The sequence below is a fragment of the Crocodylus porosus genome, unplaced genomic scaffold (genome assembly GCF_001723895.1).
Source record: "Crocodylus porosus isolate Cpor-Errol unplaced genomic scaffold, CroPor_comp1, whole genome shotgun sequence".
NCBI classification, from domain to species: Eukaryota; Metazoa; Chordata; order Crocodylia; family Crocodylidae; genus Crocodylus; species Crocodylus porosus.
The window spans coordinates 176,668,508-176,695,527 of NW_017728906.1; the positions used below are offsets into that span (position 1 = coordinate 176,668,508).

General features: G+C 40.4%; 1 protein-coding gene across 4 annotated transcripts in view; it reads right to left on the reverse strand.

Annotated features, from left to right (window-relative positions):
* Positions 1 to 27,020, reverse strand: part of GRIA4 (glutamate ionotropic receptor AMPA type subunit 4) — a 418,357-nt gene that overhangs the window by 271,200 nt on the left and 120,137 nt on the right. For all 4 annotated transcript variants that reach the window (XM_019530259.1, XM_019530260.1, XM_019530261.1 and 1 more), the window contains exon 3: positions 21,858 to 22,097. In XM_019530259.1, the coding sequence (XP_019385804.1) occupies positions 21,858 to 22,097 (240 nt within the window). The remainder of the gene's footprint in view (positions 1 to 21,857; positions 22,098 to 27,020) is intronic.

Genomic DNA, 27,020 nt, shown 5'->3' on the forward strand with positions numbered 1-27,020 from the left:
AGTGCAGAGGCAGAAAAGGATCTTGGAATCATTATTGATGCCAAAATGAACATGGGCCGACAGTGTGGGGACATGGTCAGGAAGGCTAACCATACTTTGTCATGCATCCACAGATGCATCTTGAGCAGGTCCAAAGAGATGGTCCTCCCCCTCTATGCGACACAGGTCAGGCCGCAGTTGGAATACTGCATCCAGTTCTGGGCGCCGCACTTCAGGGTGCATGTTGACAACATGGAGAAGGTCCAGAGGAAGGCCCCCCACATGATCAGGGGTCAGCAGGGCAAGCCCTATGAGGAGAGGCTACGGGACCTGGACCTGTTCAGCCTTCAGAAGAAGGCTGAGGGGGGATCTAGTGGCCATTTACAACTAGTCAGAGGGGACCAGCAGGCATTGGGAGAGTTTCTGTTCCCTCAAGCACTACCAGGAGTGACTAGAAATGACGGTCACAAGCTGGGAGAGGGTAGATTCAGACTAGACATCAGCAGGTGCTACTTCACTGTAGCACTTCCTGATGGGTGGCTATGATCTGGAACCAGCTTCCAAGCGAAGTGGTGCAGGCTCCTACCCTGGGGGTCTTTAAGAGGAGGCTAGATGAACACCTTGCTGGGGACATCTGACCCCAGTACTTTTTCTTACCATGGCAGGGGTTCGGACTTGATGATCTGCTCAGGTCCCTTCTGACTCTACCAACTATGAAGCAGCTAGTATTCACTTCAGATTTGGATTCAGCCCTTTGTGGGGACAGTGATTTGATTGATCACCCAGGCCCATCCCCCACCTGTTCTCCCAGCCCAGCAATGACTGCCCAGCCTGCCCCAGCTCCCACCACTTTGAAAAAAAAAGCCCCACTCCCCAGGTGCTGCTGGGCAGGAGGTCCATCCCCATTGCCCCCCATTGTCCCATGCTGCATAGGGGGCTCTATCATGAGCCCCCTGAGCTACCCCCCATCCCAGCCCCCCACTGTGGCTGTCTTGCCCGTTCCAGCTCCAGCCCTTTAAGGAAAAAAAGACTAAAAACACTGGACTCACTAATTCCTGCCCAGTGGGGGGTGATCCCTGCTGCCCCCCGCTGCCCCCATCATGTGGGGGGCTCTTCCAGAAGCCCCACCAAGCCCCGAGACTGCTGCAGGAGTGGTGAGTCCTGGGGCTGGTTTTCTTTGGGGGGGAGGGTTCTTAAAAGGCCAGAGCTGGGATGGGCAGGGCAGCCATGTGGAGGCTGGTGGGGCATCGGGGAGGGAGGCTTATGGCAGAGCCCCCTCATGCAATGTGGGACAGTGGGTACAGCAGGGATTGCCCCTTGCCTGGCAGCACCCAGTGAATCAGGGCTTTTTTTAAAGCACCAGGAGCTGGGGCCAGGCAGGGCAGTCATGGGAGGTGGCTGGGGGAGTGGGTGGGGGTCAGCAGGCACTGAGGGAGCAGGCAGGGGATGGGGCCTGGAAGGGGTCTCTCCATGGTCTCCTCCCCCCTCTTCTTCCCTCCTCCAGGTCCCCCAGCCCCTACTTACCAGCTCCGAGTCTGGCTCCAGCTCCTTGCTGCAGCAGGCAGGGACTGCCCAAATCGTCGAAGCTCTCCGAATCTTTTCCAAAGATTTAGAGAGCTTCAAATTGATTTGGACCTTTTTATTGTTCCCCTGGTTCAATTCAGATCTGAAGAGCTGGCCATCAAATTGAGCCAAATCTCCTCTGAATAGAATCAGCACCTGAAGCTTCACACAGCCATAATAGATACTTGCCAGGATTCTCACTTGATATAGAGCTCCACAAAAGGACTAGCTGATTCCTGAAGTTAAGGATTTTGCTCCCTCATTTTTAAACAGTTCTTTGTGATTCTGACCACATTCATTTACATCACCTGTAAGTGAATTGTCTCAGCACTCAAATTCATCAATATATTTTTAAAAGGTGTTAAAATTCCATTGTCTCATTGGTCCTGGTTTTTCAGTTGACATGTAGGTCTAGAATGTCATCTGTTGTGAATGTGTGTAATTCCTAAATTTCATCAGTTTCACCAGCTGAGCACTTAGCTTGTGGTATTTAAGATATTTTGAAGATGAGCAGAGAACATGAGCAATATTTTTCAGCAATCTGCCAGTCTCATTAGGCATGCCAAGTACATCAAGAAGAGTTGTACAAACAAAGTACACTGCTTTCTGGTGTTTTTTGATGAGCAGATGTTCTGGTTTTTGTTGATTCATTTCTAGGATAACCATTTTATGATACTTCTCTGCTTGTGTTCTACTTCCTGTTACAGGAATTCAGAATTATCCATGTGAAAGGAAACAGCTCTGACTGTGTCTGATTGGATAACACCCAGTTTAACAGCTGTGTGATGGTCATACTAAAAGTGTCTATCTTGTGGGAGGGAAGAATTTCTGTAATTCAGTATTCTAATGAACTGTGAATCCAAACTCTGAGAGCACATTAAATGCTATACTTTGGTATTACTCTTATCTGGTGGCCTGACATTTCATTTGAGAATAGCATACACAGCACTGTGCATTTTTTCTTTTGGCTGGAAGATATGTACTTTTTAAAAGAATTAAAATTAAATCAAAATATCACTTCTTTATCTTTTTGTACTAACTTAAAATAAGATAATCAGTACAGCATTCCTTGTTCTCTTCCACACACCAAACCAAAACACTGTTACATTCGAACACGTTTATGATTATTTTTTTCCACTCTGGATACTCACAGCTTCTAGTAGACACACTTGGGGGATGCCATAGACTTAGAACAATTTTAAGAGACATATTACGCATTTCTGAAAATGCTTTCAAGCTAAAAACTGTAATCTCTGGCAAAGGGTAGAATGGTAGAAATAAAAATAGAAGCAAATAGGATGCTCCAGGGTTCTTACCTAGCATGTATGGGTTGAAAAATAAATCAGGATTACTGGAACTTGCTGGAGGAAAAGGAAAATATGGGACAAGAATATATGAAATTGTACAATGCAGTGCAACTTCAAGATTTAGAAAGCAATGGAAAGCTGCTAGAGGCTGTAAAAGAAAAGCTTGCATAAACCACAGCAATGTTCGTTGAGCAAGCAGAAAAGAATGTGAATGTTAAATAATCAAAGGGGAACACACAGGGCTGTACCAAGTAACTTTGGACAGCCACATGAAAAAATTTAAAATGACAGACAACAATGTAGAAATGGATGCTGAGGTAAGTGGTGAGGTGATGGAGTTCCTTGAGCCAACTTATACTTTGCTGCACATATGGAAAGCTGCATTCTACAGATAAAATTGCCTGGGCACTTGCGGTCTGGAAATGATAGCAAAGAGCATTCTAACTGTCAAGGCAAGAAAAAGTAAAAACCAGTGAATTATTCAGGAGATGAAGGTGTTATATTGATGCACATGGACAATGATGCAGATGTGGTAAGAGAAATCTATAAACACAGAGACGTTAGAGGCAGAGAGTTTGTGAAGGCAAATGCCAGTTCTGAGTTGAAAAGGGAGATTTATTTGGAGATGTACTTAAGGACATTAAACAAAAATCAATTTTACATGCAGAAGGGACCAATCTGATCACCTCTCTTGATCTCCTAAAAACCCCAGTCCGTATATTTTCATCCACTGTTTCTGCGTGAAGCTTAATATCTTGAAATTGAACCAGAACACATTTTTGTCTTCTGCCATATTCAGTTGAAACAATTTAAGATAAAACACTGGGTCATGATAGGTGGGAAGGCCAGATGAGGAGAATTCACTGATGGTTCTAGATGTCAAAAACTATATGCAAATATATGTTAATTCATTCTTTTTGAAAAATTCGTCAAAGATGAGATTTCTCCTTCTCCTAGGTAAAACAATTATTTGAAAGAGCTCTGATTTTTTTTCTTTTTTTATACTTCTTTATTTCACAGCCAATGCCAAATTTATACTTCTTTTTTTAACTGGAAAGTGCCAAGTCATGAAAATTTAAACTTTTGCAGGAAAAGGTTGATTTTCACACATTTTATGTTTTGAATGGGCTTGGGGGGGTGGAGTTCTCAAGGGCTGTTGAAATCAGACAGTTTGTTTTCTAAAATAAATGATTTTCTATTCTGAATCTACTGTATTTTCTTGATATCACACACCCTTCCCTCCAAAATAAGACATGCAGCCTGTTTGTAGAACGCAGAATGTAGATTTTTTTTTTCCAGAGTCCTGACCTAAGGCTAGCTTCTTTCATGGAAAGGCTGTGCTGCAAAATGGCTGCTGCTTCTCTCTCTCAGGCTTACCCTTTTCACACCCAATGCCAAATTGGCAGCATTTTTTGGCTCATCAGCTAAAAAAAAATCAGCAACTGCTAATTCAATAGCTCCAGTGCGGAAGGGTTAGCACTGGGCTCTATCCTTGTTGTTTGCTTGCTGAAAGCAACAATCATTTTGCAGCACAGCATCTCATTGTTTCTACTCCTCCATGCTTCTATTCCAGGGAAGAAAGTCATCTCCACTTAAATACTCACCCCATTTTTGGAGGTCTGATTTTGGGGGAAACATGCTGGTGCTACATGAGTAAATATGGTAATTTGCAGGTTTGAATCTGAAGGTGTTTTAGATAAAAATGTATTAAAGATTTAAAACAGAAATGAAATGTTTTCAATTCATGGAAATAGAACTTTTAAATGACTCAACTTTTAATTTGTTCCTGACAACTTGAATATTGAGTTTTTGTCCCATTTTGGGATTGTTAAAATTTACAAACTATCAGATTTTTGCAGAATGGGAAAATCACTTCCCTTTCCCTCTCCTTCTTCATGTTTGGTCCTTAGGCTACACAGGTTTTGAAATTATCATCACCAGGGAATGTACTGCTTTTAATTTAATTTATCCAGAATGGTTTGGATTAATATGAGTCTGAATTGCAGTGGTTGGCCTGATTTGAATTCTCCAGTAGATAGTAATGCCACATGATCTCAGGCTAGGACTTCAAGCTGATGTAAATAATCATTCATCCTTTTAATTCATAGGGGCTCTCAGGTTTATGCCAGTTAAGAATATTATTCCCTACTTACATAAACCTATGCAATTTCTGCAGTAAATATTGGCAGTATTACACTGGTAGCACCAGGGGCTGGCCAGATTACCATTAGAAAGATGTTAAGGTATGATACAGTACTTTATGGTTACAGAAGAATCCCTGGAATACAGATTATAAAGTGTTACTGGATCAAATCATTACTAAGAAAATACATGGGATACTTATTAACTGCATTTGCTCGATTTGTAAAAATATTTTCAGTTCTTCTATGAAATGGGGATTGATTCACTTCGTTTCCAATGCCTAGAATCTAGTAGAATGAGCTTTAGTTAAAGCTTTCCTGCTGCCATTTTGAAGTGCAGGACGCTGATATGTGAGACACGAAGGCTGGCTGAAGCGCAGCAATTACTAAGCTCCAGCAGACTCAATTAATCAACTCCGCTCTGATGCACTGTAATTACAGCACATTGGACCAGCCTCCCAGCTCATGTATAAGCACCTGTTGAACCAGGAGAATAATCCAGTTTGACCAGATTAAGCATTTATGTCTTCTATATAACCGATGGTCAAATATAGGCCCACAGAATAATGATCCAATATGACCAAGTCTAGATGGCCTGGCTCTCTATAAAGAGAATGGAAAAAAACAGGAAACTTCCAAGACTGATTCAGAAAACTTGGAAGCACCTAAAGGCACCAAAAGGAAATGCTAATTACAGTGGTATGTCTGAACTCTTGCCCTTCTGTGGATCTCAGCTGCCTGACTTCAGTTCATCAGTAAGCAGCCTCGTTCTTTTGCACTCCTGTACTTGAAGGCAGGTGGCTAACCAACCAGTGGTGCCCATTATTTCTATTTTTGAACCAGTGACTTTCCAGTGTAAAAATGCATAGACACTCTTGAGAGCAGGGAACAGAATGCAGCACTGAGGAGAGTAGCCTTACCTCTGGATTAGATAGGCATGTTCCCTCATGCCTGTGCTCTTTCTGGTCCCATACTTATGTGTTACTGGCTGCACAATGGCTCAATTTCAGTGGGAAAGGTGCAGCATATTCTATAGTTTATTCTATAACACAGATGTAAAGTTCAAACGAATTGGTGAGGTGGATTGTGATGGCTAGAACCAAAGGGGTTGATGAGTAATTTATAGCACAAAAGATCTGCTTCTTGAGAGCATGTAGCAATGGCATAATAGTTAATATTAGCTAAGGCAAAGCTTGCAAGATTGTTCCCCGCAAACATACCCTGTCTGTCACAAGCATAACCGTGATGTTAAAATTAAGTGTCTGTACCTATCATAAGACTAACATGGTCCTCAAGAAGTGGAACTAGAAAACAGAACTGCAAACTTTAGCTGACCTAATGGTTCTTGTTTAAAGGTCAGTCAGAATGACAAACCTGACCACAAGGTATAATTAACACACTCCAAAAAAATCTGAAAAGGAAGTAACCAAGCGGGTTGAATTTAGAGAAAATGCTAATCTCAGACCCCAAAGTGATGTGGTGTGATTTGCACATTGGGTAAACCCAAGTTTAGGCAGTAATTTTTTTTATGATAATTTCTAACACCTTCTAATCCCATAGGGTAACAGCTGTAAGGTAAGATTGTGAGTAGCTCTAAAGCTAACAGATTAGCATAGGACAAGATATAAAGGAACATGCATGTCAGATGACCAGTAGGAAGGACGGAACAGAATGGTCATTGCTGTTCCAATCCCAGACTCCAGACTCCCAGTGTGAACAAGGACAACTAAGGGACCTTCCCCGGTGATCCCCCTGACAGCATCGATCGGGGATACCTGACTTCGCTGGATCAAGTTGGCATGTATCTGGCACTGAGGGCCTATCAATAAGTTGCCAACCAAGTGGGAACTCTTTGTCAGTTTGTTTGTTTGTTTTTATTATCACTGCCAACTTTTAACTTTTATTGTTGTATTGTCTGTTTATTAGCTTAAACTTTTTGTTAACTGTTATACGTGTAAAACATATTTTGCTGTTAAAACATATTTTTATTGCTATTTTGCTGCTAAAAGTAAAATTTATCTTTACTTTTATAAGTTAAACTTGTCTTTGCTTCATTCTGAACTCTGCCTCCTCGATCCTGAACCAAACAGCCCAGTGGCTGATACATTTGCAGCGCCTAGTTGGCCTGTGACAGTGGATCCAGATTATGGTGCTTCTCACAGGCCAGATGACCTACCTATGGATATGATTCACTTGGCTTCTCACCACAAGTGCCAGAACCACTGTGTCAGTGTGGCCAACTGGAGGGGGGGAGGGACGGTTACTGCTGCTGCTTGCCACCCTGCCACTGATTTGCATGCTGAATGGCAATCAAAAACTGGAAAACGAGGGTCACATGGAGGGAAGGGGTTCATGTTAAGCGCCTGGGTGTTGGCCATGCCAGCACAGTGGCTCAGAAAGCTGTGGTGAGAAGCTCCCCATGGGCTGGCTCTAAAGTCAGTTGTATGGATGGTCCAAAGTCTGGCCACATGTTTGACTCTCCTACAATAGCAGGTAGGGCACTCTTCCAGGAAACAAGAGATGTGGGCTTGAATCCCCACAAGGTGAGTGGGACCTACAGTGATGTAAGGAGCACAGTTTGCACCAAGGGAAAAACTTGTGGGACAATGTAGTGGGGAGAGGGGAAGTTCTGAGAGCAGGAAGTTGGAAGGGGAGTGAAAGGAGTCTTACCCAGTCGCCAGCTGCCACTGCGGCTGCCTCATGCTCTGCCTAACCTAGCTGTTGCTCTTAAAACAGCAGGATCAGAAGCAGTAGAAGCCTGGTGTCTGTGCTATGGCTGCTGCTGCAAGTGTAACACTGTGGGACTTCTCTTGCTGCTGGGGCATGGATTCCATGGGGATGGGGGATGAATTGGGGCCCCTCCCAAATTGGTACCCAAGGCTGGTGCCCCTCTCACCCATCCTTTGGTATGGTATTGGGGGCCTATACATAGATACTCATATCTTGGATAAATTCTTTAACACCTAGTCTATTAAACATAGAGTGGTTGGCAGCACTACCAATATCACTGATAGTATTTTTGAGCTGAATTCAATACCATCAATAAAAATTAAGTATACTTGGAGTAAATGTAGCAGATTGGATCTTTCCAGGGCCTCATTCATGTATCTAGCACCAAAATGGATTGGTACACCTGTGCACACATCTCAGCATACTCTGCAGCCTTTCAGTTTGCCTGGTGACAGATGACAGCAGTGCATAGGACAGCCCTGATTGCCTGACCCAGACTGCCCCTGGTTATTGCCCGTGTTTCCCTGCAACACAATGTAAGTATTATGAAGGAGGCACGCTAGGTGCTGAGATGCTGCAATTGGCTTGCTTCTAAGAATTGTCAGAAACCCACATGTAGGTGTCCAGGGGTACTAGCAGCTCAACCAATTCCTGTACTTAGTTGCTTACTTAATATTGTAACTTGTCAAACAGGGCCACTTTAGCTTTCTCCTTAGGACAAAGGTGGGACTTAGACATCGAATTCCAGTTAGAGTGCTTCACAACAAAAATAGATCAGGCTTTGTTCAAGTGCTACATGGGCATTGTTTGTGCCCAATCCACAGAGAACATTCATTTGTTGCCTTTGTAATTCTTTCAGCTTCGTAGCACAGCCCAGTGATTGAAGCATATTTACTTTGGAGGGCCTCAATTCAATCTCTGATGTGTTGGCTAAGATGAATCCCACCCCTCCCCTCCATTGGGTACTTCTAGGAATTGAACTACCATGATCTGAAGAAGAAGAGCTAACTAGGAGACAGTTTTTCTGCTACTAAAAACTGACAATGTCCCAGGGGGCAGGAGGGGGCACTTTAATTAAAGTGGGTCTGGGGAGCCACACTAATTAAAGCGCCTGCAGTGTCTCATATATTCAGCATCCTGTGCTTCAAAATGGTGACCAGGGCACTTTAACTAAAGTTCATTCAATAAGCTTTAGTTAAAGTGCCCCCACCACCATTTTTAAGTGTGGAGATGCTGAATACATGTGCCACCAAGGTTGCCAGAACATTTCCGATGCATGATAATTAGCTTGCATTGGAGCAGGCATCAGGCACATATATAGGTGCCCTGAATTTTTACATTAATTCCCCCCTTCCTCCCCCCCCAACAAAACAAGAAGGCAGGGAGAAGAAGGCAAACCAAAGCTTTAAAATTTAGTTTTAAGTCTCTGCTCTGCCTGATTTAAGGCCAAGTGAATGCCATCCTTCCCCAAGCCACTGGCCACACTTGAGCTGAGAAACCCCTCTCAATGAAATATTCATTGGAACTGGTATGTTTCTATGGTTTCAATGCATCTGCATATTCCAACAAACTTTCTCTGTCTTGAGGTAATATACAACATACGTTGCCTAGTAAGCTATATGCTCTTTTCTGCACCCAATCCTTATGGATGTTTCTACATTCAGCTCGAGACTGGCTCCCTAGTTCAAATGGTAGAAATTCACATATTTTATTCTGGAGATCCCTGATGCTACCCAAGATGGCAGTTGTCACATGAACACTTTGATAAGCAAAATGAAAGGCTGATACTGTTATTTATATAAGAAAATCTTTCTGTGTTGTCTGAAATGCTACACTGCAATCTAACAGCAATATTTTTAAATGCAATAACTTACTATGTATCTGCTAAAACTGCAGGTCACAAGGGAAATTATTTTTCCTTTCTTTGGGTTCTTGAAGAATGTATGATCACAAAAAGCGGAGCGTCTAGGTCTTTATACAATATCATTAATTCTTGCGCTTCAGGTAAATATCTGTAGAGAAATAATTGGGTCCTCCCCTGCATGAATATATTGAAAGGTAAGGGTGATGAGGGACCACACCATTTGAAGTCCCAGAGAAACAAATCCGGCATTTTTGCTTTCTCAAAGTCAGGAAAATAAGAGACATGGAAAAGGGAAGAGCTATTATGCACTTATTAATGAAGCATGCCATTCTGAAGTTATCACCCTTGTGTAACAAGTAGGAAGCACAGCAGGATCAGTAGAGTTGGGCAGGGAAGTCTTTTTCCATCTCATGCAAAGTGGAGACATTTCTTTTTCCTATTCCACATCAGGGCAAAACTAAGACCTTTAAAAATGTTCGTGAGAAACAAGAAAAAGCCAGACCGGAACAGACAACAGAACAGGCTGGTTGGTCCTCTCTTGAAATTCATCTCTTGGGTTGCGGGAATCACAGCTTTGTAGGACTCTGTACCCTTACCTCTGCACTAAAGGCTATTTTGGGTATGCTAAAGATGGCTCCTAGGTTTATTTTTTTCCCTTTTGATCATAAATTCTTTCCTGTATGTGAGAAATCCTCCTCATGAACACTTCATCAAAACTGATGCATCTCCAGAAAGTTTTGGTTTTAACAAATGGGCTTTAACTATATATAGCCTGATAACAAACATTACTCAGAGATGGGGAGTGGCTGTAGAACTAGGAAACTTGTTTAGAACTTAGAAAAGCCAGAAGTGGACTTTATGGAACGCCCACCATTTAAAAGAGACATACAATATTGTCTCTATGCTGTGTGATCATAGGTACACATGTAGGTTTTGTCACAGTTGCCTACAGTTGCTAAATTTGTTTGCCATTTTCAGAGCTGGTATTTTAATTGGCAAGGTTAGCAATTATCTTAAATTGTTACAGTCTAGTTACTAGGAGACGTGAAGCTTGAGCCATCTGTTCAGAATAACCAACACTCTTCCCCCTACATTTCTTTGGGGGCACAGATGACATTTTAAAAATAAACCCATATAAAAGATTAAATCACTCACAATGTTAATAGTTGTGAGGAGGGCTGTTGGAAACTTAGAATTCACATCTTATAAAGAATTTTGAGATATCAAGGGAAAAAACCAAACATAAATCCAAGCCCTCAAAATTTTCAAAATATTAATGAACAAAGAATTCCCAAATTCTGTTATGATCAAAATATATCCCACAGTATTTATTGGTTAATTTTTCAAAACAAGAATTGATGAGGCTCCTTAAGCTACTCAAAGACCTGGCAGCCCTGCTCCAAGGCTTTCTGATTCTCAACAAAGCCCAACAACTTTCTCAGCAAGTCAACCGGCAAGACACCAGGCAGGTTCCTCTGGCAAACCCATCTTGTTTTGCTCAGAATACTTGACAAAATCACCATGTTACAGTGGAAAATTCTGATTCCACATTTTCTAGCACATAAACATTCTGTGGAAAAGTTTCCTTCAAGCTCTGTTTTGAGAGAAGGCTATATTAAGTGCCTAATTTAGGAAACAGAAAGCACTTTTTAAAGCTTATAACATATATTATTTTCACCAGTAGTTCCAGCTTCTTAGGAGTAATTAGTATTCAGTTCCCTAAATAAAATATTCAGTTACATAGAAAAACTACTTGAGAGTCCTCATATCCTACAGTATCTTATACCTCTTTTTTTCACATGTATTATTTGGTAAATTGTCTCTTTAATTTTATTAATCACAATGCTATTATTTCATTGAAACCTTGTTTAACTATTAAGAACTCACCCAAGGAAATTAATATAAAATTCTTGTTATTCCCAAATGTACAACCATTTTTTTACCACTAACTAGTTTTTAGTATCTTCTATTTTAATCTTATTCATATTTATTCAATATTCTCCCCATTTTTGTTTTTTTCCTGCTTTCTTCCTTTCCTCTTAAATCTGTCCCCTTTACATTTATATTTCCACACATATCTTTTCCTTTTTAACATTTAAAATATTTTTCTATATCATTTTCTCCATTATCTCTTCTTTCTTTTTTCTTTTCTTTTTTAATTTCTGAGGTCTTGTGTTGTTTTGTAATTTTCATCCTTATTCTTTGTCTTTTCTCCTCCTGCTTCGGTCCTTTTATCTTAGTAAGGCAAAAATTCATCTCTATAGTTATCTTTCTTAGTGGTCTTTTCCATTAAATCTGCTTTATAGGCTCTGCTCTGAAATGTTTATGCCAACTCTTAGAGATCTTTCAATAAATGCCTAAACCAACAGAACTCATGGAAATAAAGAATGTAAAGTATCATCAAAAGAAGGAAAGGCTAAATTCATAGGATGTCAAAGAAAAGACATGAAATCGGACATGTTAAACAAGTACATTAATCTCTGTGTCAACGTTGCATTTACAGCACACATTTTATATTTTTCCAGTTTAGATGTAAATCTAAAGCAGTAGCATGTCCAGTTCTTTCCTTGAAAAACTATTCTACATAAGAGTCTGAGGATTATCATGAATTCAAAGTAATTTCTCCCCTCCCCTCCTTAATTTCATCCTATTACTCCTTCAGCATAATAGCGCCTTTCTCTGTCAAATGATGCTTCTGTTTTTGACATTTACAGATTTAAATTATCAGATTTATGTCCCAATTGTAATCCCTCTTGGCTAAACCATATATATCTCTTCCAATAGTTTCTATTAAGTCATTTTCTCTGCAAAGTCACATAATTTTCAACAAAATATTCTAGAAATCACTTCAGCTCCCTTTTGATACAATACCAGGATGGGCCACTCTCAGACTGCAAATTCATGTCTATTTTACATTCACCAGCACACCAAGGTTTCTGTTAGCATTTACTGATATGATGGTTTTCCCCTCAAACTGAGTATGCATGCTTTGGAGTAATTTCTCCCAGATGCATTAGCCTGAATTCTTGGAAGTTTATTACATTGGTATTCATATTTCCAATTCCAGTGTATTATTGCATGCAGAGTGCAGACCTACTTGTGTTATTTCTGTGTCCTCAGTGGTATATGCTGCTCCTCCCAGTTTATTCTTTTGAATAACTGTCAATGAAAATACTGAACATTGTCATTCAGGTACCCCACTTGAGAGACAGCTCCCTCACAGCATTATTATTCTTTTATTTTTAGTTTTTATCAATATAACACTGATACTCTTATCAAAGATAATTTGAATTGATTTTCCAATTATGATTTTTCAAGATCCTGTCTTTTCACTTTATGCATGGCTTGTTGGTCTAGGGGTATGATTCTTGCTTCAGCAGTGAGGTATCCTGGGTTCAAATCCTGAATGAGCCCCTTATGGCTAGAAAGGGGCAAAAAGGTGTCTTGGGGCTGCTGAAAGTCATTTGTTAGGGTCCTGATGCAGTCTTCAAGGTTGGTTCCAGGGATCTGGGATGCATCTTTCCTGCCTAGAGTGTTGAGGGGGAGGTTGCACCTGATGATCTGCAAGGTCCTTTCCAGCCCCTAATCTCTGAAACTATTATCTTGTGTTAGTCCTCATTCAAGACTACATACCCCCCTGAAAAACTGTTCTTGCCCTCAAATCTTTTTTCTCCTAAGAATCCAATTCTCCCACCCTTATTCTCAGAGCAGCTATGTTCTTGCACTTTTTTCTGTTGCAGTTAATGGATATGGCATGTAAGTGCTATTTGATTTAAGTAAAGGTTATATTATTGGGTATAGTTGTGCAGTGCCTAATTCTGAGAGAACTTTGTATAAATTTGCAGGAATAGGAAGTATGTAAATATCCTCATCTGTACAGAGAACATGGCTAAAATTCAACTTAAAACTTCTCTTAAAGGGCCATCTCACCCAGCAACTGCCCCTAACTGATTTAGCTGTGCACTACACTGTGACGTACACAAAATTTTTATTTGCATCTTGTCTCTTTGGTGACATACTGCCACTTAACATGCTCAGGTCTATGAACTCACAATGAATACACTGACTGCCATTCACAATCCAAGCAATGTTGGCAGGTAGGTTCTTTGCCCAGAAAGAGACTTCCTGCCGTGTCCAGGTGTGCATTAATATTAAAGCACACTAAGGTCACAGTACAAAAGGGGAATTATAAGCCTTTATAACTGAAGGACCCCTTGGCACCTCTCCTTTCAGTTACAGAATACTACAATCTCAAACATTCACTGTAGTTTTGGTACCATAAGTAGCTAAGTGCTGTTGTTTGTAAATACTACTGCAGAAAATTCCCTATACAGAGGCAGAAATAGTATCTGTAGTAGTGTGATAACTGTTCAGTCATTTTAAGTATAGAAAACATTTAAATGGATTTTTGGTTGAACAAAGCAAATAAAAATATCTGTAGAATACAGAAATAGATTTCAACTGTAATTATTGAGGAACATGACTAGCTTTCTCCCTTTGGGGCAACACATAACACTCCAAAAGTATGTTCGTTCTTAAAATGAATCTATGGGACTTGTGACCAACATCTCCTCCTCTTCCTCCCTGCCTCTTCCATCCCCCACCCCCATAAAACCTCCTCATTATACAAACTCTATATATTGGTGCTAAGACAGCATAATGCTAGTGGCACTAGACATTCATATATATTTAGCAATGTAGAGATATTTTCATGCTTACTTCTCTAGTTTTTTTCTTGAGGTGATCCATATTTATTTTCTGCTGTAACTGAAGAGAAGTTATTGAAGTTACACCAGGAATTACTTTGGCCAAGTGAGTGTCTACAAGATATATATAGCAAGGTGAGTTCATTGAAATAATCATACATTTTAGAATGTGGGTAAACTTTTTATGTGTTTTTCATAAAACCATTCTTGATTTATGCCTCATTATAACTTCAAACAATCAATTATACACAGATAATGCTCTTCAAAAATTGATTCTCAAAGAAAAGCTAATTTTTCTAACTCAAAATGCATTTGGAAACAAATTGGCACAAGTCTTTAATTTACATTCAGTATTAACTTGGCACTTTCTCTAGTCCCTGGCAGTCTCTACTATGCTTCCCTTTGTTTTCTACCACTCTGTGCTCCAGTGTTGAAGCCAACACCTGTGGCCACATAAAAGGCTATGCACAGCAGCTGTGGAACTCAGATGTCCACACTGAAATAAATTTCTAAAGGATAAGCACTTGGAAGTGTGGTTGGCTTCCTTGTTTGACTTTTCAAGGCTTCTTTGGAGGTCTGCAGTGCTGGATGTTGCATCTCTCAACTGTCTATAGCTCTATTACTGACCTTAGCTTAATGATGGCCTCAGATAGACTCAAACTTAGAAAATCATCTCTTAATTATACTGGTCTAGCTTGCAATCCTTTCACTCTAGCCAACAGCCTTACTCTAGATATACACTGGTGTAGTCCAGGGTGTTAGTACAGATTTTGTACCAGCATACAGTCGAGTAGAATGTGGCTCAAAGATTACTAAACAAGCCAAAAGCCATTATATTACGAGACTCATTTCTGTTTAGCACTGTCTGATTTATAAGGAATTTAGTTCATATACTAAAAACACAGCTACTAAATGCATTGCTCTAGAACCCCCATCTCCTCATTTAGGATCAAAGGAGGCAAAGTCCTTTCATTCCATCATATAAGAAACAGCATTTGCAATGCAGAATTGTTTTTAGGACTCATCTGGATTATCATCCCATAAAGGTAATTTTATTCCAAAAAACAATTTCAGTTACTTTTCTTGTGCAGACACTCCTGAACCAGAGTGTGTATCTGCAAAGCTACTCCAAAATACCTACTGCATTTTAAATTTACACCCTTTCTTATCTTAGGATAATTTCTCTATGGGCACACCTACATGAGCCATTTTTAAGGTACATTAATGGTGTGGATCTTCATGTGTATACCCTTAATGCGCTTTAAAATAGGAAATTTGATACCTGCAAAAGCAGGTATCAAATTTAGGGGCAAATAGTTAAAGCACTTTAATGCATGTGTAGACACGCTAAAGCACATTAACGCTGTGTATGTCAACTGACTTAGGACTAACTGTAGTCCCAAGTTGGTCTGCACTCTCTGTTAATGTGCCTTAGTGCATGGATGTGTAGACACGCACCTAAATTGCCTTAATGTGCATTAGGCAAATTTGCATTAAGTTTAGGCAAGAGTAAAAGCACATGTAGATAGACCCTGTATAGACAATCTGTTAGGTATACCAAGCATACAAGACAGTTACTGACATTTATACTTTTGTCAAATAAATGAGATTCCTGAGGGATTTTGGCCTGCTTTTTGAATTACAAGTGTTATGATTTTCAAATTCCTATTTTAAATAAAATATATATTAAGATAACTCAATTAGATATAACACCTTCTACATATCTAATTGCTGAGAAATTATTACACAATCAATTTTATTAGCAATTCTAAGAAATTAGACCTATGAAAAATATTAGCACATTGAAACAAACACTGGTCTTTTTACTTAACTGAGTGCAGTCCCTTTGAAGTAGAATTGGGCTAGTAGCCTCTCTGACATACTATTTTAGGTAGGTTCTCAACTAGAGCAAAGTCTCCTTTTTTCTCTCATGTGGCAACATGAAAGGGCCATTAGAAGTTGATGTAAATGTTTGTTACCACACCACAGCTTCATTTAACACAAAAGGAATCAAGACTTTTGTTCTAGAAAAGGATAGAACATCTCTGGATGTCCATGTTTTAGATATCTTCACAGTTGCCTACCAGGCTTTCATTTTTAATATATCTGGTAGGCAATTTCAGCATCCCTCTGAGGTTCTGATATGGTTTGATATATCCATATCTGACATGGGATAATGAAGTCAGGTGGTTGATTTTTAGAGGCTGTGATCAGCTCTTGATTCTTGACGATATGGTTTTCTCACATTCACTTGGTTGTGACAGTCCCAAGGCTTTAAGAGCTCCTGCTGTTAATCAGAAGGCATTATGCCAGAAGTTTTTCAGGAACTTTATACATAAGCAAGTCTATGTTCATTATCATTTGGTTACATTCTCCTCATTGAAGGGATAACGGTAGCTGCTGCTGATATTCGTAGGGTGGTCGATTGCTCAGGGTTAGTGAATGCCAAGGCCTTATCCATATCTCATCTAAAGAATGGTGGTGACAAATATGATGTTGGTGGGAATCCAGGTAGAGAAGAATGAAAGCTTTCTTCACTGTTCCTTTGTGATGATGATTTGCTTAGGCTTTGTTGTTCAGGAGTGTTTGGATGAATTAGAATTGGTGGTAACATGTGGAACAATACTTGGGGGAGGGATAGCATCTCCCAGACCAAAGAGAAGCCTCTTGGCTTTCCTGCTTGAGTGTGTGCTTGAGTGGGTGATAGACAAATGTTAAAAAGCTCTTATCCATTTTTCTCATCCATCAGGGTCCAGTTATTCTAGGAACTTGGTTGCAACAGCACAGAAAAATTCTTTCTTTGTGACCTTTTTAAGGAGGCTATGAATCCATCATAGCTGTCTATGTTTACAGGTATTTGGCAAGTCATTATTTCTGTGGTTTTTCTTTAGCTGTTCCAATCAGCCTTCATGAAGTTCCAACATGACCTCAGCTGCTATGCGAACAGATGGGGAGATTAATGTGTCTGACAACAGGACAGTGTTGGTTATGCAGTAAGCCACTCAGGGCAGTTTGTTCTGCAACCAGAACCTGTATGCTTTGGTCATAGGATACAAAGTAGAAGTCTAATAAATAGCCTTTTCTCGATCATGTGAAATTAAATTTTCCTGGCGGCTTATGATTGAACAGCAGGTGCCTATTTAGTTTGAGGCACACTGAGTTGTTTGCCTGAAGCATCACTGTAGTTGCATGCTTGCCATCTGTAATGGCTATTGAAGTCTCTAATGCCTACTGAACAATGGCTGTGATTTGGTTGAACCAATGGTGGCAATGAAACGTTTAGTGGATACATTGTCAATTAGTGTCTTGCATGGTGTTGCTATCCTGGAACATGGTGTTCTGATGCATCTTTGTCAAGCTAAGCAAGTTTTTTTCTAACATGGGAATGTTAAGTTTCATTATAGCTTGGTTAGGCAGTCTCATTTTGCGGGTGAAAAGCCTTCTGTGTTGAATCAAAAGACATAGGTATGAGCCTATCATTTACATTGTTTTCTGAATTGGTCAATCAGTGTTCAGTTGCCATGTTGATATCATTGTAAGTAGGCCCTATGAAGGAAGGCTAAAGGGCCTGAACCTATTCAGCTTCCATGAGAGAAGGGATCTCACGGCCATTTGCAAACTCACCAGGGGGACCAGGGGGAATTGGGGGAGGCTCTGTTCCCCTGGGTACCACCCGGGATTACTAGGAATAACAGCACACTAATTGTTAGAGAGAAGGTTTAGGCTGGACATCAGGAAATATTACTTTACTGTTAGGCCTGCCAGGCTCTGGAATGGGCTCCCAAGTGAGGTGGTACTCTCTCCTACGTTGGGGGTCTTCAAGAGGAGGCTGGACAGATATTTGGCTGGGGTGATATGACCCTGGCACCCTTTCCTGCCCAGGGCAGGAGGTCGGACTTGATGATCTGTTTAGGTCCCCTTTGATCCTAATACTATGATACTATGCTGTAATATTTAAGAGGTGAGGGGGGAGGTAATATGGCAGTTTTCATTTTCTATCCAACTTTCAATCCATACAATGTTAATCCATCAAGAAACATACTATTTATTTTAAATGTGAGAGTGTCCTTCTGGACACTGTGGCATGAGATGGGTGTGGCAGTGAACTGAAAAGTCTACATGATATATCTTTACATGTGCTACTTCTGAACTTGCATGTTTCCTCTCAATCACTGTCTCCTTTTCAGAACCTTTTATTCTACTCCAAGTCACACTCCACCCCTTCATAGCTCTGGCTTCTTCCCTCCCCATACCTCCTAACTTCTGAAAGTGTGTTTTTTCTGAGAGCTCCTCTAGCTGTTATTCAAAGCCAAAGTCCATATTGCAGTAGGGTGAAGAGAGACTACAGTGAGGCAGAACCCATCTCCCCAGGAAGATTCTAACCAGTTAACACGAACTTTGAGAGTGAATGCTTCAATGGCAACTCTGTCATGTTTGAGTTCCCAGTCAGTCCTATCCATACCCCACTCTTGTGAAAGTTGGGCTTGTCAGCAGAAGAGCCGAGTAAAGCTGGTGCAGGATGCCCTGCAACTGAAACTTTTTCTAAGGAATCTAGTCCTTCTAATTGTCTCCCCTAAGATACTAAATTAAATGCAAAATTAGGATGGAGTAATATGGGAATTCCTGCATTGGCACCCTTCCCTAATTTACCTGTCCCTCCAGACCCTTAATAATTTCTTAGTCTTGTCTGAGTTCCGTCAAGAATTTTTGTAAGTAAAAAGAAAATAAAAAAAAGAAAAATTTACAAAGCTAATAAATTACTCTAAGAATAAGCTCACTAGTGTTACATACAAAAGAACTATATTACTGAATAGCCAAGCCAAAGGCACAATGCCTTTCTGTTGGCTGAAAGATTGCATTACAAGTACTTTTCCAATTTGCTGTTTTACTAGCAACACTGGATCTTACTAAACATTGCTGCTTTCCAAGTACTACATGTCCCTACCAATGAGTAACTGTTTCAGTTATTTTTCTCCACATGTAGATTTCAAGATTGACTTTTTGGTGTTTCTAGCCTCTCCAGATTCCTGTGTTCTGTTTACATCTGACCTACTGGTTGCTTACAATGCTTCCCAATTTGCTGAAGTGTCATTTGTGATTTTAATTAATGTGATGTCTATAAAATCATTCAGAATAGTAGTAGAGATGCTGAATAGGGCTAAAACTAAGACCAATGCTTGCCAATCCTGCCTGGCCAACTAACTATAACTCAACAACACTGGGGCACCAGTCCTAGTTGCTAAGTTGCGGTGGCCCCAAAAAGGCAGCCACTGCACTGGCAGCCCCATGGCTGCCACTGCCAACAGTGCAGACATGTATCCAATTTTGTGGACTGGCATGGCCCAGGGTGCAGCAGGATGCCTCATATTTTTTCTTATATCAAACTTAAATCTCCTTTACCAGAATTTAAGCCAATTATTTCTCATACTAACTTCCGTGGGCACAGGGAACAACTGATTTTCTCCCTTTTTAACAGCCATGAACATGACTAACCTCCCCCAACCATCTATCTTATTTTCCATCATCTCAACCTTTTTTACAGGTCATGTTTTCTAAGCTTCTTTTTCTGAACATTTCCCAATTAGTTTACATATCTTTTAACGGGTATGAATGCAGTGGCTATATTGCTTTTCTTTTAAGCAATAAAATACTTATAAAACATGGATGAACATTTTTTAGCAATAATGTGAACGTAAATTTTCTGTGGAATATGCCAGCTCTAGCAGCCATAGTTTTTATAGCTGACTGGAATGTCTAAAATCAAGATTCATTTTCTTTTTTCCCCACTATTAAATTCAGCAACAACAAAAGTTGCTCTTTAGATGCAAAAAGACTATCCGATGCCATAGTTCCAGGCTTCTACCAGACAAATATCTCATGTCCTTATCAAAGACACAATGATGAACATAAAGTTGCTGAGCTCAGTTGCTTAAGGATAATTGCTATAAATGATATTCCAAAACTGCCCTTGGAGTAACATTGCATGCTTGAAAATGATGTCTCCGTCTAATTAAGAATATGAATTTTGATCAGAAAGGTTGTGGACTTCTGCCTTCCCACAAAGTCTTTAAATGATATTCTGCTGCACTTTTTCTGTCATTGCTGTTTTTCTTGAGATTCTTTGCTATTGCAGCTTGGTCATGGAATAGATTTTAAAACAGGAAGATTTATAAATTGAATGATTCAACAATAGACCTCAAACTTCTCTTTGTTAGACATGCAAATAGGCAAAAAGTTTTTAACAGATCTTTTTAATCAAATAAATGATTACTCCTATCCTTGAATGTTTTATTAATTTTGGCCCAACTCCATGTCTTTCAGGCATTTCACATAATAAATAGTTGACCTCAGAATCCACTCAAATTAGCACCTATTTCAGAAAATGGACCAGCATAGAATGATTATGCTGCCACAACTATGATGCTGTAAGTCCCCATGTGAACGCTATTTTAGAATAAAAGTGGCTACATTCTAGTATAATTACTCCACTTTCAAAGCAGAGCAATTATACAAAAATAAAGCCACTTTTATTCCAGAACAGATTGTCCACATGGGGAGCTCTATATACATAGCTATAGCAGAATAATTATTCTATAATAGTTATGCCAGTCAATCTTCCTCTGTAAGCAAATCCTTAACATAAAGAGAAAAATCCTGCCTCTCTCATGAAAGCCGAATCATTAAGTCCAGATCTTGGTCCCATAAGTGAAACCAGTGTTGATGAGCTTTGCTAGTAAATGAAGGGAGGATATGGGGAGGATGAAATTCTACTCAACCAACCAGTAAGTCTGACATGCCCAAGGACAGTGTGCACACTTAAAGAATATAACAGAGCATCTCAGAATTTTTCGATAGGAAGACTCTGCTAGAAGAGGTAACATTTTTCAAACACTACAGAATATTTTAAGTAGATAGCAGACCGTGGTAGGGTGGATTGTGGTAGCTATTTGCAGGCACAAGAAAAAGAGGAAGACATCGCATGCTGCTTTGTACTCTTTCCAGGTTACCTTACTGTCCAGTAGATCTGTATTATATAGAGATCTTCTCTTACACCCACGTTCCTTATTCTCTTTTCTTGAATAGCAGGCTGTAGTTACTGTGCATGAACCCTCCACCTGATCCTTTTACAATATGGACACTAAAGAGACCAGGCTAGGATCTCAGTTTATACTTCGGTAGATCCTATGATAGAAATGGAGTGATTCTGTATTTATACGACTACTACTGTAATCAAAACCAGGTGAGAAAAATCAAGGGCCAAAAAGAAGCTCTGATTTTTAATTCTTGCTAACATCATGTGTTTTGATGACATTAACATTGATGACCACCTTTTCATATTTCAGATGGAGTATTATGACACTATGGGGCATTATGCAATAGTGGACACATTTTAGTGCCAAACACCCACAAAGGGAAGAATTCTTCCTTAAAGTGCAGAGACACCCTGCAAAAAGCTATTTCAACCCACTGCCCTTATTTTACTATATTCTCAAAGCATTTGAGATGCATGGGTATTACAACAATCAGTCAAGGACTCAGGAATGAGAAAAGCTGGCTTGCCACTTACCCCGATCTGTATCATATAGGAAGACAAAACGGTTCCATTCATAATGATCCAGCAAACTTAAGAGAGCTCCCCGTAAAGACGGTCGTAGTTGCAGCACAAACTGGCTCTCACCTTCTGTGGGAAAGCTTGGTGTGATGAGGGAGATGTGCAAGGCGCTGCAGAAGGAAGTCAAAGTATGCACTGATCTCTTATCATATAGTCCAAAAATGGCAAAAACTCCTCTAGAGTACTGGGAACAAACTGAAAGAAAACAAAATAATTAAATTAGTACAAGAGACTTTAAAATTTATTTGTATTCCCAAGTGTCTATATTCCAATTGTATTTATTTGTTTCTATTTCACTTGTGTATTACAACTTGAATATTGATATAAATTTGGTTTGGGAACAAAAAAATGGCATCAAACCTCTTGGTCCTTATTTGTTATAAAATAAGAGAACAGATTTTATCTCTGTTTTTGTACTAATTAAAATGGTGTATATGTTTTAAATAAAAAATCAGCATTTTGCAAATGAAAAGTCCATCTGTATTCTCTTATGTTTAGGGACATATCTAATTTGTGGAGGCTGCCACCCCAATTTTGGGGGCAGAACCTGGGGTCAAGCAGCCATTTTGTGGGCAGAGTGCAGCAGCCCCCCATGCCTCTGATTGGCCAAGGGGTCTTAGTGGCTCTGCCCCTCAACACTGACTGGCTTCAGGGAGCTGCCTGTTACGTGGTTCACTCCTTGCTGCTAATTGGTGGCAAGGGCTGTCCATCATGCAGCACTGCCCCTCTCTGCCAATTGATTTGAGGGGTGAAGCCACATGACAGGTAGTCCTCACAGCCAATCAAGAGGTGGTGGTGGGGATGGCATCCATATTGCTGGACCACATACCATATGGGCACCTGCCCTGCCACACATATATTACATTGAGTAAAAATGCTTCCCTTCCCTTGCAGCTATACTGATGGAGCAGAGCCATGAATGAACTATCCCCTATGCTGTGGTGTACTAAACAGTGCCATGAGCAGATACTCCCCCTGCACAGTGCCAGTTGTGCAAGCCCTCCACTCCCTTCCCTGGGCTGTGGACCATGCTGCAGGGACGGGCATGGGAGAGCAGCAAGAGGAGAGAGAGGGAGCCTCAGGCCTTTAGCGGTTGCTGCAGCCACAGCAATGGGGAGCAGCAGCCAAGCAAGAGCCCTGGAACTGCAAATTAACCCCCTGCAGGCCACATGCAGCCCAAAGGGCCCTGAGCCAGACAGCCCTGCCTATACCTATGCTATTCAATCATCAAAAGAAGACAAATTGCAATCAAAAACATTCTGAGTTCTGACCTATTTATGAGGTAACTCAGAGCCAAATGCAAGGCTCACAGAAGCCAATATAAAGAGTCTCATTGACTGTAACAAATTTTGGATCCATGCACATGAAAAACAGGCCATGCAGCTGCTTTTTCTGGTTTGTCATATTTCACTAGCAATTTATTACAGTCAAAATGAATAATTTCCTGCTCTTACATCTTAAAAACCCTAATGTATTATAATCTATACATAATCATTAACACTTATACTTCCAAAAATCACAGAAGTTAGAAAAGGTAACAATCAATTTTTTCATCAAATACATTTCCCTGCAGTATCCGATATCTTTTCTTAGACTAACTCAAATAATCAGAAAAATTCTTCTGAGCAATTCTTCTTTCCCTGCAGTATATGCTTGGGTATTTCTTCTGCACTATACCTCCCATCCCCACACTGTTTCTTACATGCATGCTGAAAAGGTAATTACTTGAGGTACCACCTCTTAGGCTAGCTTGTGAAACCTGTATTAACAGTCTTTGTATTTCATGATCTACAAACTGTCTGCATTGTACCAGAGCAGCATTGCCTCTGTATAGTCAGCAGGTAATTATCTGGACCACTCTGTGCCCATGTAGTTCTTATTATGTTTGGTGTGTATGAGCAAAAAATGTAAGATGTGAATATTTGATATCTTATACTTCTGCAGTTTATTAATGCATTGCAGTCTATCTGCATTGAACCATAGTTGTAGAAAGCTCTTTGAACCCAAGTTGCTTTATGTGGAATATTACACCCACGATATCAGGCTAATGAAGATGAAGTGTGTATTATACTGAACACCTGGAAAAATATTGTGCCTGACTCACCATTCTCTTGTACGCCATATATTGTTTTTCACCAATGCAAAGTGGCTTAATTGTACTATCAAATAACCATGGTGGGATTTTACATTGATACTAACAACTTCACAAGAAATCAGTGTCAAAATATGGAGTGTCCTATTCAGTGGAACTGAAATTCAAATTCCTCTTCAGAAAAAAATGGATGTCAAATCCTAGCTATGACACGACATGACTTGACATGACGTAACAGGAATTTATATTTTCTTTCACTAAAAGTACCCCACTCCATTTATCCAAATCCTTTCTCATTTTCCAAAATAATTTACCATTCATCTACTACAAATCTAAGTTCAATAAAAACACGTGGCTATTAAAGCCTCGGGAAAATATTATATGAAAACTTATGTAGCCACATCTTTAGGTCCCAGACTATGATGTTTACTAAATAATGTCCTTATATTTGCTTCTCCATAAGATGAAGTGCAAATTGGAAGGCATCATATTTCTTCTAATTCAATAGTTTACTAAAAAAAAAAAAACCACCCTTGAAAATACATATTGAATTACGCTCATGTGTCACAACCTCACACAGCTGGAGCATGATTAATGCTACCGATTCAACTATATAATAATCATCATATACATGGGTTGTTTCAAGTCATTGTATTCTGACTTACTAATAGCTTTACAGAAAAAATGAAAATTTTAACTTGTTACTTTTTAAATTTCAGTTAGACATATAACTTCTACCATATTGTTTAGTGTCATTGGATCACATTGTACTTGGGCTATTGTACATTAGACTTCTGATATTATTTGATCTAAGAGATATTTTGCTCTACACATACAAGGTATTTTTAAATTATTTGTTCTGAATATACCATGAAATAGATTTTAAACCTGCTTAATAGCTATGCTAGTATGATTGCTGCATGAGTGAATACTGCCTCAAAATAAAAAAATATGATTACCCATGTAATGGCTAGGGGTGTGCGAAGCTTTGGTCTGTGATTTTATTCAGAGAAGATTCGATTTTGATTTGAAGGCTGAATTACCAAATCCAAATTGAAATGGGAAAAGAAAAAGAACCGCTGAATCAATGTGGAGCCTCCAAATCGATTCAGAAAAGATTCAGAAAAGATTTGGAGATTTGGGAGGCAGTCTTTCAGGGGAACATAAACTGAGAAGAGGGAGGGGGAGCAGGGAAGGGGGGAAGACTGACATCTGTAGCTGGCTAGTGACTGTGATCTTTCCCTGAGTCCCCTTCCAATCACAGTGCTCAGGGGGAGGATGTAGAAACAGCATATAAATCTCTGTCTGCAGGCTTTCTGTGCCTTTTGTGAGTGTTTCTGCCTGAGTAACAGCATTTGAAAGGTACTGGACTGGCTTGGCTTCCTACCTAGTCAGTCTCCTGCTACCTTCTGTTCTTGAAAAGGTTTGGGTATAGATTACTAACTAGAGTCCCTCTACTTAGCCCTATCCAATCCATTTATTTCAATTTATACTTGTTCTTGTTTCCCCCCCCCCACTTTTTAAAAAGAAAGCTGTTTTCCCTGGCAGTAAAACCCCTGCACCTATCTCCTTGAAACTTGGCTCTCAGAAGGGGCTACCAACCCTGCAATTTTTATTTGAATCAGCCAAAAAATGACAAAGTTATAGCTATTTCAGTGATTCCCTATTATAGTCTACGCCAATCTCCGAATCGCTCTGAATCGGCGCTGAATCTTCCGAAACCGATTTGGCTGAATTGATTCAGGATAGTGATCTAAATCTACAAATCCACTGTCCTCCAAATCAGTCAAATCCAAATCACACACAGACCTAGTAATGGCCAAACCCAAAATTCTAAAGCAGGGGTCTCAACTAGGGTGCTGCAATGCCTTAGGGTCCCATGAGTGCCCACTCACGCACACTGTGGTGCAGGTCCTAGGGCTGGGTAAAATTTTCTGGTGCACATTCCTGCTGCATTATGGCTGTGATCAGCCTAAGACAGGCTAACTGAGCTGTAGGCCTTCCCAGTTTAACCCCCCAGCTGTTTTGGAAGGAGTGTAGGATAAGCTAGACAAGGGCAAGAGGCAGCCCCTATCTCATTTCGGCTGATCAGACCCCTAATACAGGAGCATGTGCCACAGCCCTTCCTGGGCTAGCTGTACAGCAGCTACATGGGAAAATTTTATTTGGATTTTACCAATAACACCTAGTTACAAACCACCGAGGTAAGCTGAGACACCACCAACAGTGTCCTCATTCAAATAAGTGGTGGAGGGGTGCCCGGACTCTGAAAAGTTTGAGATTTACAGATACTTCTCTTAACAGACATGAATTCTTGAAGAATGGTAAATTAGTTCTATTCCAGATTCAGCCTCGTCTGTATGGTAGTGCCAGATAAGGAATTATAGAATTTTAGAAAAGTAGGGTTGGAAGGGACCTCAGGGAGACATCTAGTTCAACCACCTGCTTAAAGCAGGACCATCCCAAGTAGAGCACCCCAGCCAATGCTTTGTCTAGCTAGGTCTTTAAGACTTCCAAGGATGGAGATTCCACTACCTCTCTGGGTCACCTGTTCCAGTGCTTTGCTACCCTTCTCTTTCCTAATATCTAACCCAGGGGTAGGCAAAATATGGCATGTAGGCTGGAAAGAGCCCACCAAATAATGGCCAAACCCAAAATTCTAAAGCAGGGGTCTCAACTAGGGTGCTGCAATGCCTCAGGGTCCCATGAGTGCCCACTCACGCACACTGTGGTGCAGGTCCTAGGGCTGGGTAAAAGGCGGAGTGTGTGGAAGGCATCCAGGAGCTCAAGCCAGAGCTCTTTGCTTTAAAGCAGGGGCCACCTGGCTGAAGTTTTCTTTCTGCCAGGAGTGATGCAGCAGGAATAGGAACTACCGCTGGAAATGAGGTGAGCTGAACAGCACCTGGGTGATTGCAGTTGCATTGGGAGCAGCTCCACTGGTAAGCTTTGCATGCTTTCAGGGCTTGGCCAGTGGGCACTGGCTGGAATTCAGCACAGGCTGCTTTGCGTGGGGCTCTGCCCTATGT